This window comes from Podarcis gaigeae (genome assembly GCF_964106915.1).
Source record: "Podarcis gaigeae genome assembly, chromosome: 10".
Classification (NCBI taxonomy): Eukaryota; Metazoa; Chordata; class Lepidosauria; order Squamata; family Lacertidae; genus Podarcis; species Podarcis gaigeae.
The window spans coordinates 30,744,347-30,759,637 of record NC_139686.1 but is presented as its reverse complement, the minus strand read 5'-3'; the positions used below and the strand labels follow the sequence as shown (position 1 = coordinate 30,759,637).

Below are 15,291 nucleotides of genomic sequence, written 5' to 3'. Positions count from 1 at the left end.
CCCCAACTTCGTGTGGCTATCTGGAGCACTTACCGTATGTATTAACTTGCATGTTTAAGATTTCTGTACCAATGGTGATCTACCGTTGATATTAGTATTATTTGTATACTAATTTTTCCTCTTCTTTCTTCAACTTTAATTTACCTTGTTTGCTTTTATCTTTTTTTCCTTTCCTTGTCACATTTGCAAATAATAATTTATAAGGGGGTAGCTAAAATCAGCAAGAGATAAGAGAATAAGAGATAAGAGAATAAGCAAAGGCCCGAGAGATTAGATTTTAAGTATCTGTATGAGCTGCCTTTGCATATGTTTATTAACATATGTAATGTGGATGGACTGATAACATAAATGTCGTTACAGTAGAACTTGAACATTCCTCTACAGGAAGATTTGCATTAAATTCACAGAAGGCCAAAGGAAGTACTTCACATAGCAAAATAAACTTGTGGAATTCACTGCCATAAGTTATGGACTACTAGCTTAGATGGGACGCAGGTGGCATTGTGGTCTAAACCACTGAGCCTAGGGCTTGCTGATCGGAAGGTCGATGGTTTGAATCCCCACGGGGTAAGCTCAGTCCCAGCTCCTGTCAACCTAGCAGTTCAAAAGCACGTCAAAGTGCAATTAGATAAATAGGTACCGTTCCAGTGGGAAGGTAAACGCCATTTCCATGCGCTGCTCTGGTTTCGCCAGAAGCGGCTTAGTCATGCTGGCGACATGACCCAGAAAAACTGTCTGCGGACAAACATTGAGTCTCTTGGCCAGTAACGCGAGATGAGCGCCACAACCGAGTTATCCGCTATACAGCTATACAGAAAGTGTCTGTAAGTGGACACACTACACTTCTGAGTACAAGATACAAACTATGACCCATCACCTGCTTTGCTTGGAAGCTTCCAGAAGCAGCTGGTTGGTCACTGCTGGAAACCAAATCCAGACAAGTCAGACCTTTGTTTGACGCAGGAAAAGAATTATCGTGTAACAGTCTCTTTGCAAATCTGTTGCACTTTTGATTCCCGTGATTTTATAAGCCAGTTATTTTCAAGGATTCGGCAAGTTCAGTACAGTATCTATAATTTTGAATCTTAGGTAATTTTGTTTCCAGGGCTATGAAAGTGTGCTGTTCATGATGTGGCCATTCCTTGACAACTGACATCACTTATAATGAATCTGTTGTTGACATAACAAGGTCATATAAGATTTGTAACCTTTTGTTTCTCCAAGGAGATTAAAGCAACGATTTTTGCTGTCACAGATCCGACTTGCTCAGGAGTACCTAATGAGTGTCACATCAGAGTGCAGGTTTATATTAGACTCTAGCAGCTGCATCACACTAGCTTTGCATGCTTTCCCTCAGTGGTGAATAATAGCTTGCTTTGAGCAGTGTTTCGAAATGCAACCCTTTTATAATTTTGTTAGAAGAAGCAACTATTGTCATGTTCAATGTGTATTGTGTTGAAGAAGCAGGGAGATGATAACCCATATGGTACCCTGAATATACTATAATGTACCATCAAGAAAAATATATTCAGCGTGGGTGGCATGGACAGTGGGAGAAGCAGCTTACCTAGCCACCTTGGGAGCTCTCACATAGCTAATGTAAGTTATTTTGGGCGCTGCTGAATTCCCAGTTCATTTCGATTCCAGTGTGGATTTGAGCTCTCCTCTCCAATATAGAACAAACAAAGATATCAAGGGGATTCACATCTTCCTGCTAAATAATGCTTGTAGTTTGCCCAGCCTGTACAGATATCTGAGATATCTGAGAGTTGACAAGTAGGTTTGAAAACTGTCCATCTGTCTGGTTTCCTTGGTATCCAGTAAAGCTCAATCAGATTCTAGAACCCTTGAATTTCTCTGATACCAGAATAACAATGTGCTATTGTGATAAGCCAAGATGCCATTTCTCAATAAAAATAGCTGCCTCCAAACCTAGAAAAATGTGCGCACAATTATTTACATGATTGAGGAAATACTAAAGATAAAAATAATCAACTATCAATTTATTGCTGCAAGACTGTGTAAATAGTGAGTATGAATTCCTGAAGGGAAAATGCACAGCCAATAAATTATAGTTAACAACTGCATTTTATAGACCAAATCAACAAACAAAAATAAATTGACAAGGAGCCACAGGATTAAATGCTTAGCAGCCAAACACATTTATTAGTCTTTCTTTTTCCAGGAACCCAAAAATATTTTGTAGTTATAATGTAAGCAACTGAGTTGCACATAATACAATCATATCTTAAAAAACAAAAACAAAATAAAAACAAAAGCTGCTTAAAAGCAAAAAAAAAAAAAAAAAAAAACTTCAGAAAACGTAATATGTATTACACCATCTCTCAATTTCAATGAAATGACGACGACTTAATTCCTTATTACTCTCAACTTGTCACACTCCAATAAAACATCACCCTTTTGTTGGTTTGAAATCCAGCATGAGAAATACAGTACCTGCTATGGCAAAATACACATAAATGCAACATTTCAGCTTATTTGTACATTAGTAGAGTTTAAACATTTTATTGTCTTTTTAAGTGAAACAGTGATTTTAAGTACCACTATACTAAAATAAAAATAGAGAAGAGAGGGAGAAGGGGAGGGCAGCATGCCATGCAAGAGCACATAAAGTGCTGTGTTTCTGTGTCCATGTGAATTCCTAGGATAGAAAGTAAGCTGAAATAAAAGCACTATGGGGGAGGGGAGAGAACTAAGCAAACTCTAGCATGAAAACATATTGTGCCTTTTCCTATTTTCCACTATTCCAACCCTTCTTGGATGCCCAACTGACAAATAGAGATGGGTACGTTATTTCAAGTATAAGGAAAAAATACTAATAGGTATCTTTGCAAAGAGCCTCAATACATGTATCCACTATTATGCCTGCTTGGGGTAAGGGACAGTGTTTCAGGCAATAGCATTTCAGCTGTACCTTCGTATTACCTATTTATGTGCAAAGTAGAAAAGCTGCCTTTTCTAATCAAGATGTTTTGGACATAAAATATTGTTTACTTCACAAATAAGGCTAGGTGGAGTTAAACTTCTTTCATTTTCCATTAAGACATTTTCCACTACATGGCTTGCTCACCAGAAATTAAGCATAATTCACTAAGTTGGATATCCACAATTGGTCATTTTCCTGATCAGTTCTTTGTAAACATAGCCCCAGAGGAGCTCTGAAATTAAAGCAGCATTTCAAGTCTCTGTCTAACCAGTGGATGCTAAAGTAGTTCTAAACTCCACTGCATTTTTCATCCCTCCCTCAAAAAAAAAAAAAAAAAAGTTTGTTTTAAAGAAAGCAGTGCATACGTATTAGCAGAGCAAAGCTGCTGTTTGTTTTTGTTAGGTGATCTGCACTTCAGTTTTCTTGCCCCAACTAGTGGAAGGTGGAATCTTGAGTGAGCATTCGTATATGTATGCATGTATCTACACACACACACAAAAACAGACAGAGAGATACAGATACAAATACACCTGCATCATGTTGAATTTGATCACCGTAGAACTTTTAATCACCTAACAGTTGTGGACAGAGCTGCTCCTTGGGGAGTAAAGGATGAAAAAGATTAAGGGAGTGTCCAATATGGAGATTTCAAATGGAACCAAATCTTAGGTTTTCCAAGATCCGAATGCTGGGCTCAATATGCACATCCCTGAGATGCACGTCTAAGATTGAAGAGAGAATGGTGTCCATAATAGATCAGAAAAGGGAGGAAGCAGCAAAGACTCCCTAACTATGGAATTTACCCCAAACCTCTTATTCCACCCCTCCTCCCAAAGATTTTGAGAAGGCTGTAAGGCATATTCACAAGCAGCTCATATTAATGGACATTACTGTGTTTCCATGTTTTATTGGCATACAATGGCTTGTGTATATTGGGAATGAGGCAGCATATGTTTAACACACAAACAGGAAAGCAAGTTTGGATAGTGTCCCCATCTTTAAGCCAACTACTTGACAAACATTGTCATTTTACAGAACTCATAAACTACACAGCAATGTCTCCTTTCCCAAATGCAGCAGATGTGCTGCCATTGTTAATCTAACAAAAAAGTCCATGTCTAATTAAAAGGGGGGCATACAAAAGATGGCAAACTTTACATATTCCAATTCAAGAGGAAGTGTACTTTATTTTTAAAATGTGTCTGTTAAAAGACTGGCTTTTCTGTATGCTATATGTGGAACTCGAGGGAGATTTGTGAATAGTTCAGCTCTTTAGCTCCTTCCTTCTTGTTAAAAGTAGTTTAAAGTATTTGATGGCTTAACAAGTAAAAAATAAAATACACTGTTTCCTCTCCTATTTCCTCTTTGCACATCCCTGAGATGTACGTCTAAGACTGGGAAAGGAGGTAGCCTGCTAGTTACACCTCCATATAATAATACTTATAAAAAGTACTTTTTCTTTGAAGCACTTCACAAAAACCTGTAGTCAATCCTCACAAAACCCCTGTGAGGTAGGTAAGTATTATTATCCCCATTTTACAGATGGGGAAACTGAGGCAAAGGTTAAATGACTCTTGCCTAAGGCAAAAAGAGGGAAGAGTAAAGGCCAGGATTAGAACTCAGGAGTTTCAGCCTCATGATCCAGTCTTCAAACCACTAGGACAAATGTAGGAACAGTATAATCTCACTAAGTATGAAAGAGAATATACAAGGCCAGTTACACTAAAGGTAAATATGTGCCACGAGGTATTTTGAGACAAAGAGCTGGAAACTTTTCCCCTTCAACAAACAACAACAAAAAAGGCAATCTACCAGATAAGAATCCTGATAAGATCAGATCTGCAAGGCAAGTATGCATGTGAGAATGAGCGGTCAAGGCTATTTATTATTCATTACAGTACTGTGAACACCAACAAAAAATTGCTGTGTGAGAAAAAAAAAACACTGAATTTTAGGTAGGAGAATTTCTTGGCTATGATGATGCCAAGGTGAAATGAGGCAGATACCACAGTTCACAACACCCAAGGGAGACTTGTAAAGGAAACACACCTCCATTAACATGGGAAGCAGCCTCTACATTCGGAAAGTAAGGAAGTGAAATCTTTCTCCTTTCAAAGCAGCTTCTTGCCAGCAAAAGCATCCATATAAATTTCCTCTTCTAGTCTCTATCACTCGCCTCCATTTTATTAGTGGTAGTATTAGCTCAAAGAAGTCACAGATGGTGACTAGCATGCCGTCTTCCTTGAAAAGTTCTGATGAACATTAGAAGACAAGGAATTGACTAATGCCAGTGCAGTATATATTCTACAGCAGTTCCAAGCTGGCATTGCTATTTTATGTTTCATCTGCGATGGGAATAGGTAGAAACTTTTAGGACAGAGTTTTGGAAATGCATGCAAGGAAAAGCCACATTGTAATTCTCCTGAGGAACAAGGGCAGTTGTAAAGGAGAACAAGTTGTAGAGTAAATCCTTAAAGACAGTGCATGAGGTGCCATTTCCTGAGGTTGAACAAATGGAGGAGGTGCTATGTAGATAAATTCTCTCCTTGGGCTGTTTTGTGTCATGCTGCTGATCCTGGTCTAACACTGCATGGCAAGAAAGCACAGTCCTGTGAAACAGGCAGACATTCCTTCATTTCTGAAGTTGATTTTAATTTCCTCCAAAAACAAATCTGCCTGGCAATCAAATAAGTCAACTTCTCTGAAGAGATGGGTTCCATTAAGTCCTCCCATGACATGAACCTCTTTCCTCCTACATCAGTGTTGGAATTCAATGGACACAGAAACATTTTCAACAGTTTCGCAGGACTCTCTTTTCCTCCCCCAAACCATCTCTTGCTGAATGCATAGTTTACAATTCACTTACAAGAAAAAGAAGCAATGCTGACCACATATGGGACCTTTTTTTTTTGTTTGAAAAAGAAACAACCTCTTCTTAAAGTTCAGTATCAAAATTCACATTTGCATAATAATACATTTCAAGGCCATTAGAGAGGAATGAGAGCGAAGCAAGAAAGCTGCAGCATCTCTCCTCCCTTTGTCTTCCTGAATGGAGATGAAGAGAGCCTGCTAGAGCTTTCATTTGGGAAGGTTGCTGAGAGGTGCTACAGCAGCTCTTGATTTTGTACACCTTGCATTTGAGGTGGGGAGAAGAAGAGGTGGAATATATATGAAAAAAACAAATGAAAGTAGACACTGCAGATTCCCATGTTTAGCTACAAACAGCTTCAAAGAAACAAAGAATTACTTTTTGATTAAAAAACAACACTTCTTCCTCACCATTTCAAAAACATCTTATTTTCTTGTGTAATACCCTGTTCATTTAAATGGCAACAATAAGTGTGCTAGAAGTTATAGGGTAGATTTTTTTTCTTCTATTATCAGGACACTGATAGAGGGCAAAAGTGTGCCTACACCCAAGAATGGCAGAAGCTACAAAATACCTTCTTCTCTACATGCATAAATGTGTCTCAAACATCACTGCGTTTCATTTTCCAGTGCTTAAAAAAAAAAAAGTTAAAGCAAGCCACATACACAAATGTAATAGGTACATAATACATATACGAATTCAACCAGCAACGGAGCACTAGCCTAAAAATGTCAACATGTGAATTACAACCCATCCACACCTGGATGCATCTGCCACACACAACTGCATACTGCGCAGCTTAGAGACCAGCCCCAAAAGACACTGTTTGTCAAAAGGTACCAGCAGGCTGGAATCTTTGCATTTGACCTTTAGAGAGAATAAACTGACTATCATCTCCCCCTGTCAAGCCCAAGTAGTCTTCTCGGACTGACAGTCACATACTCACAAAGGCACATTCAGAGATACCACATTTAACTTACTGCTTGTTCAAAACTAAAAACAAAACACAACCCTAAAAAAACCCACAAGGGAATGTTAAGCGCTTATATCCCAAATCCCATACCTACTGACCCAGCAAGAAGCATCACAATGTATCACTTCATGAGACCCTATTCTACCTTCAGAAGGTACATATTATGTTAAGAAGTTAACGCCTCTTTTTGCATAAATGATTTTTTTTTTTCATTTTTGGCTTACACAATTTGGAATACAGCACACCCTCACTATAAAGCTCTGTTGTAAGGCTACTCCCTAAAGTAAGGCTGCTCTAACTTGGCTCCCTTTATTTCCTTTATTCCCTGCCCCTTCCCACCCAAACTTCAAAGCACTCAGCACTTAATATAAAAGGAGGGTGAGCCAGTCTGGCTGGGATAAGGAAGGAGAAGAAAAGCACTTGATATTCACAACCATGCCACAAAAATTATTATCCAGCAAGCAAAGCAATCTTTATAAGGAGGACTCAATTAACCGCTGCATTTTCTAATACAGAAAGACAATATGCATTTATTTTCTCTGATTAAAACATGGTAAGAAATGAGGAACTTTAGTTCTTTGAATGCATTAACTGGCATACTATTACCTAAGATGAGGCACTAAGCGCTTAAAAAAAAACACACCACTTTTTGCTCGACACTGTCCAACTGTGTTGTTTACCCATGGAACATTTCTCCATATTCTTATTTTATTTTGCTCCATGGACAGCTAATCATATGTCAAAATATACCCACAGGCTGCCTGGCACAATGCTTTAACTTCAATAACCTGGATTTGTGTTAAAATGGATGGTTGTCAGGCTCAAGTAAAAACACATTAAAACTCTATGGCTAAAAAAAATGCATTAAAAAAAAGACAAGGGTATATAACTCTAGCTATCACCACTGCCAAGTACATGAAGAAACTGGCTCTTAGTTGAGGTTGATTCTTTTGATCCTTCTATGGCCCATGTCTCTGAGAAATTTGTAAAAATATGCCATACTGCACAAACTTAAGAAGCAGGTATGTTGACACTGTTCCATATCACACATTTGGTAACGTCTATGGTGCCTGTTAAATATCCTCTTAGCCATGTGAAACTGCTTATCTGTATCTGACATGGCCATGGAGAACAGTTAAGGGCACTTAGGTTGGTCTGACAACTGCTAGCATCTGATGAGGCCTGACAGCCAGAAGATCAGGTTAGAATTTTGTTCCCTATTGTAGCATAAGAGGGGAATAATCCTTTTAATTTGGCGACTGTTTGTATACATTTTAGCAATGTTCTGAAGGAGGATAAAAGCTATCTTCAGCACAAAATTTGTTTGTTTTACTCCTTTCACCCATCCTTAAGAGCACTACAGAATTTTCTTAGAAATTTACTAATTCATAACAGATCAACAACTGTATGACCAAATTGTATGGATCAGAGTCAATATATACTTTTTAAAAATCAGCAAAGTTTTAAACCTTTGAGAGGGATTGCAACAGTAGGAAAATCTGCAAAATATTATTGGAATAAAGAATAAACAACATTACATCTTTGCTGATTAAGCCTTGTATTCAACAGGTGTAACTGTTACTACCAAATCATCCATCTACATAATGCTCCCAATATCATTAGCATATCATAACACGGAGACTAATCAGCATTCAAATGAACAGCTGTAGCTTTGTGGAAAATTAAGGAAACCAGTAATATAGATTTTATCCATCTTCCTTCAGTCAGTATCGCTCCAATCAATGCATGCCTCGGAAAGCATGTATTCATTTCAGAATGCATCATTTTAACTGCATTTTGGGTAGCATTTGTATTATATGCAGAGTGTTTTTGCTGTTGCATATTTATAATGAAGGAACAATACAGCTAAACTAAACAGAACCTTCTCGGGGAGAACAGAGTATCTCAGTTAGCCAATACTATAAAAAAATAAAGGTGAGTGATTTGAACACTACTATTTGGATGACAGTGAAGATCGGGTAACATTTGCCATGGCAGTGGAGGACAGAATAGAAAGAGGTGTTAATACTTGTTACACTTGCCAATTCAAATGCCTGCATTGAAAATCAAACAGGAAATGTCTGTTTATTTATATTCAGTAATATATTCAGTAAGATAAGGTGAAGAGTTTTGCTTTGGCTAAGTGGCAGAGGGAAAACATGCTTTTAACATATTCCTTTACAAAGGGAACCCAAGAGTGAAGGAAAAGCTCACTCTATCCCCTTTATACGGGTGCACTGGAAAAGACTGCAACCTTCTCAGAATGGTTCGGCATGTCATAATAAGCAGCTTTCTGGGAATAGTACTTTTATAGGAAAGGTGTTATCGCAAGACCCATCCAATTAGATGCTGGTTCTGGCAGTAGGTTCATATAGGTCATATATTAAAAGAGTGAATAGAACCAAAATAGGGCTATTTTTTAAGTTGGGCATGTGCATTTAAAATATACAACTAAAAAGGAGGACAAAACATTGATATGGACTGTTTCTCCTTTTCATGGAAGGAGCAACTTTATAAAACGAAAAATTTGACACGTGGCTTCAAGCTGTGCAGGGTTCTCTGGCAATCTGAAGAGGTCTCCAACACCCCATGAGACCTCTTGCCTTTTTGTGTGTGTGTGTGTAGAACATACATGAAAATATAGTAACACCACCCACAAAACAGCTGCAGAAAACATTTTCTCAAGTATAGTTTAGTGCTTAGTTCCCAAAAGTATCATCCTCACTGGCCAGAGAACATAGCAGATTCAAAACAGAAAAAGGTGTTTGGAAACCTGTATTGCTATGGTCCAAAGGGCTGATTAAACATTCCAGGTATTCATCAGGGATGGAAGGTTGCCAAGATTGATATTTTAGTTCACTTCTTCAAAAATATGACAAACTTCAATATGCATAGGTTGAAATGTTGAGAGGTAAAGGATGCTTTAAATATGACAGTTATACATTTAACTTTCTACCTTCTTCAGCAGTTGTCAGCCAAGTAACAGGCTTTTGTAATTTTCCACTTAAAAAAAATTATAGGGGGAAATAAGTCAAAGCCTCTGATAAAGCATTCAGATAAATAACTTCCTTTAAAAAAACAAACGGGAGCTCCTCTCACTGGCCTATCACACTAGGAATCAGTTGATGCATTTTTTTCCCAAGATGCAATTTGGGAAACAACGCAACACACAACTAAAGAACACACAACTGATGTCACAGAAAACCAGGCATTACTTCACACTTCTATTTGAAAACAAGAAAGTAGTAATGCATGAAAATTGCCCTTAGATTTCAAAGAAAAATGTTTACATGTATGTTATTTTATATGTAACTCTTTGCACGGCAGGCCTTTGAGGCTTCTATTCAGCATGCTCAAGAGAAATGCTTTTTGTTTTAGAAAAATGGGTTCATTTTGTTTCCTTGGAGTGACTAGACTGCATATGTCTTTTGTAGGATGCAAGGATGTATTACAAAGGCACTAAAGCGGCTTGTTATTTTCATTCTAACAAAAATGCTTCAAGCACATTAAGTCCTTCTCTCTTTGTGCTGGAAGCTCTGAGCTATCCATCCCAGGAAAAAGCTGCAGTAAACTGGTTCTTAAGAATGGGAGTCCCAGTAGCTGGCAGCAGCAGTTAATATATCTTACCTCCAACCCACTTCCCAAAATTTCTCATTTACACATCTCTGGTTGATAAATGGAAAAAGCAAACAAAAAAAAAATCTTCAAAATGATTAAAATACACCAAGCCATTTTTCCCAGGTACACTTCACTGATTTCTCCCACATTCTTCTTTCCCTATTTTCTGTTTTAAAATTAGTAAAAGTTAAAACAGCTCCATTACTGGGTCACAATAAAGATTTTGCTTCTCTGAAGCACTGTCAATCTAAAAGTGGTTTCAAGAAGCACCATCCTGTACTCCCAGCAATTCTTCTTAACTGTGGTTGACTGATTTAGTCAAATCAAAATGCATTTTTTTTACTCTTTTTTAACTATTTTAAAAAGGTGCTTGGAGGAAGATTTTATGCTTACTGTGAAACAACTAGATGATTATACTTTCATTCATATGCAATCCTCTCCCCCACTCATCTGCACACGCGCTTCCACTTGAGACTAAGCTCTAAAAGTATAAATCTTTTCACAACTTGGACTTTTAAGAATACAATGAATTTGTGTTGCTGCTACTGAGAATTCTTTTGTAATCAATTTGTACTTTAAATTTTTTTTGATCCCCAGTTCTGACAATTGGAGTTTGTATTAGTTAGATTTTGTTTTTCAAATTTTTTGCTTTTTGTAAAGAAAAAAACTTTTAAACTTTTTGAAGATTCAGGAACTTGTAAAAGTTTACGAAAGAAACAACCATCTATCTAGGATAAGGTAAAGGTTAAATAAACCATCTTCGAAAACTGGCTTCCTACCCTAGAATTCCTGAGAATGCTTGCAAATTTAAAGCAGGAAAATAAATGTTAAAACACAAAAACACTGTTAAATGCTCCCAGAGTTAGTCTTCATCTTATATATATATATATATATATATATTTATATATGCACACGCACTTTTTGGTCTTTTTTTAAAAAGTTTTTAATTTTTTCCCTTTAAGCTTGTGATGGAAGAACATTTTAGCTTTTCATTTTTTAAATATGTCATATCCCTCATTATGTCTTGTAAACAAGAGGGGCTCTAGCACCCGGCTTTCACCGTAGTATCGTAATGAACTCAACAAATCCAAAGTGCAGGCAAAGGGACCATAGGGCAGGTTGGGAGAGAGTGATAACACAGTAGTGAACCTGCTTGTGTGTCAAGTCACATATTGGAGCACATAGCTGTTTTCTAGGCCATGAGGTGCAGTATTCTGATGTCCTCCCAGCTCAGAGCTTTTTTTTATTATAGTTTGTCCTGCATGCTTTCAACACTGAGGCCCCAGAGACAAATACAGCTGTTTTAGGAGCAGGCATGTGTAGGGGCTGCAAAGGAAACTTAACTGGCAGGAATGGGGGGGAACATTTTGCTTCAACTTACAAGATAAAATGACAAAGGGAGAAATAGGAAACACTTAAAAGATCCACATATGCTGCAGATTCTGAAGGTTAAATACGCAACACCTGTCTATGTTTACCACTCAACTTCACAGCAAAATAACAGGCAGATGTAAATGCAGTAATCCCCTTATTTAGTCTTCCTGTGAAACCGAGTTCATGTACAGAATTCACAACTCCTCCCTTTCTACATAAATGTGAGGAATTTTTTTGCTTTAATTTTGCTATCAATACTTATATAGCAGACACCACTGATTTTTTTTTTTTTTTAAATGAAACTGCTGAAGGAGAAAGAATCTTCTGTTGTGATCCTGTACATTATGATCTGCTACTTCCAAGTACCGGAGTTATGTAGGTATTTGCTGGTACAGAATATTGCAGCACTTTTGTTATTCAGTATAATGCAGAGCTAGCAAAAATTCAGAGCTAAGTTCTAACACTTCAAAGAATAATGCCTCCTTCTCCCTGTTCTTATCCTGTCTGCCCATCTTCAAAATTGCTTTGTGTAAAGGCAATGTTTGCTACGGCTTTCTTCACAACAAGCAATTCTGTCCCAGTGCACACACTGGCTATCTTCTGAATTAAGTATAGGTCTCCCCTATCCTGCCCAGAGTACTACTACACTGTTGTTTAAAAAAATAAAACAACAACAACATCAACAACAACATCAACAACATACAACCTTTCTTTAAATACCGACAATAAAAAGCAACAGTACAGGGAAAAGTAAAAATAATAAAGGTGCAATACTTTATAAACAAAAGAAGTCTTTGCTAGTTATATGCCTGCCTAAGCAAAGCCTAAGCAAGACATACACAGGAAATACACAGAGAAAAAATGCTCAAAGTACACACTGGTTTAAGAACATTCGTAAGTAAACGTTTCTGTCAGTGATGGTCTGGTGCTGTAATACACCTAGGCCTGGCACAGGTAACGCTCACTATGGAGAAAGGAGAACAAAAGTTGCTGCATGTGCTTTCACAATACAAGATAGGCCAGCAAACTACTGACATTTTAGTTTTGTCACAAACAGCAGACCACTTAAGAAAATACAGTTAGGCCTGAATTTTGGTGGATTTTCCATGAAAGGATAAGAACCTTAGTATGCAGACTTGAGGAATAGCTACAGGATTTGGTTCTTAAGGACTGCAGAAGCTTCAACTATTACATAGGTCTTTGTCACAAAGAAATGTGATGCCCATTACCCCCTGGTGTCCCCCAAAAGGTGAAAGGCCTTGTCATAAAAAGTAAGCTTGGGTTCACTCAAAAAGTCTCATTAGAGACACAAATACACTTCTAGGCAAAACAGATCACCCCCCCTCCCCACCCTCAAAACCCTGAACTCCCACACTGGCACCCCTCTCACCAAATCCTTAGGATATGGCAGTGTTTTGCTCTATGACAGGGTCAGAACAAGATCTGTACTGTGCTGAATACCCTGCTAAAATAAAAATACCACCGACAGATTTTAACACAGGTCAATTTGATTTTGCACCAGTCATAGGCACCATCATTATTCAGTTTAAGAGTCTAGCCAGGTAGGTTGCTGACCAACAGCAATGCAGCTTTCCAAGACAAAAATGCGCACACACGCACACAATCATGCTCACATACACGCTCTCACAGAAACACACACACGGGGCAGTTACATGTGCCAGAACATACTGGTATATATCAACCAGCCAATCACAAAGTGTTTTTTTTCCTTTTTTTTGTTTTTTAAAGTGAGGCTCCGTCAAGTCTTCCCCTCCCACCCCAGCCCCAATTCTTTTGAACCCTGCCCCTTCCCGACATAGTAGACCTAAGGACGGAAACACACCCAGTGCAAACAAAGTTAAAAAGCTATTTTTCAGTATATATGTTTCGTAGCAACAACTTCCGTATAACATGAAAAAGTGAAAAACTAGAAACTAATTTTTTTAAATTTTTGTGTTTAGATTTGAATGGTATGTGTACTTGCTTCACATTGTCTTTCTAAGTTGGCGTTCATGATTCAAGTATTTCAAGAGTGATATGTTCTCTTTTTGGATTCATATTCCAAACGAAAAAACTGAAGTTATAAGGGAGGCAACTATGTGCTCAGACAGTCCTGTCAATGACCCACCTTTTTCTCTCTCTCCATTTTCTTTTTTCCTTTTAAAATGTATTTATTGCAAGTTGAAAAAAAAGAAAAGGTCAAGTTAGTGCTGCTGCTGTTCCAAAAAAGGTCACGAGGTCAGAGTTGAAAGTTTTAAGTTCAGATTGAATCCGACCCTCCGCCTAGAAGGTCTCCAGGTAGTAAGGGAGCAGGGCTTCCCATCCTGTGGGGATCTTCTACACTCTGAACCCCCCACAAGCTTGAAGAGTAATTTGGGGAGGCCCATAATGAAGCACCAGCAAGGTCACCCCCACTGCTGCTGCCACCACCGCTGCTCCACTGCCCAAGCCCTGTTGACCCACCAAAAAGATTCAAAGCAGGTCCCACTGGATCTGTCTGATTCTGTCCTGTCTCTAGAGACTGCCAGCCTGCTGCAGGTGTGCTGGGTGTTGCTGCAGGTGTAGAAGGCTGAGCTTGTGCCAGAAAGCGACTAACCTCCTCGTCTGTGGCAAACTCAGCCAAGATGGTAGTGTTTCCCAAAACACACCTAAAAAATAGGGTAGAATGAACAGAAACTAAAGTTAATAGGAAAATATATCCCAGAAACATGAGCCAAATCCACAGTTTAACATTGCAAAGAATATATAGTTCAACAAAGAAAATTAGTATGAGCGGCAGAACAATATTTATATAGTGCCCTCATCCTTACTACATTTGTTTTCCAGAATTAATATTGTTTTCTTTTACTTTAAAAGAAAAAAAAATGGTTTAAGCATGTATGCATATTTTTGCAAAAGTTTTTCCAAATTTGGAAGCTGATATACAAACGAGATTTCTGAGAATAGTGGTAAGAGTCGCAAATATTCATACTGGGGCCCTAACATTTGTCCAAATATTAGCGTACTTTTGCAAGGCAAGCAAGACCCAGTTTGTAGCCCATTGCAAGCAGAGTCATGGTCACCTCACAAATGGGCAAGTCCACTGCTTTCCCCAAGAGCCCACAAACTTATGGCAACAACAAAATGTGCATGTTCTTCGTGTACAAAAAAAACTACAAATGTAAATGCTGTCATGAAACATGCACCAAAAATATTTCTTCTTTCAGGATGAATACAAGCATGGATATACCATCCACAATTTTTGGTTAAGAAAGCCACTTACAGGCAAGAAACATAAATTTCATGCTTCTCACTTAATCGTTCAAAACTCCCTGAGGGGAGAGGCAGCGCAAGCATCCTGTTGAGCTATTACCATCCAGCTGCTAGTGGTGGCCCCTACCCCAGCAGACAGCCCTCTTCCCCAGAGTGAGGGGAGAAGAAACAAATTAAGCTGAAACTCATGAGCACAGGGCAAAAGAGCACAGAAGACAAGGAAAAGCTAGTAAAAAACATGTCTGCCCAGAATAGATG

The 15,291-nt window shown here is 38.2% G+C and overlaps 1 protein-coding gene across 22 annotated transcripts in view; it reads right to left on the bottom strand.

The window, feature by feature from the left end:
* Positions 1 to 2,138: 2,138 nt before the first annotated feature.
* TNRC6B (trinucleotide repeat containing adaptor 6B) overlaps positions 2,139 to 15,291 on the bottom strand; it is a 97,389-nt gene continuing 84,236 nt past the window's right edge. For all 22 annotated transcript variants that reach the window (XM_083701750.1, XM_083701769.1, XM_083701749.1 and 19 more), the window contains one exon: positions 2,139 to 14,429. In XM_083701750.1, coding sequence (XP_083557876.1) covers positions 14,042 to 14,429 — 388 coding nt within the window. In that variant the 3' untranslated portion in view covers positions 2,139 to 14,041. The remainder of the gene's footprint in view (positions 14,430 to 15,291) is intronic.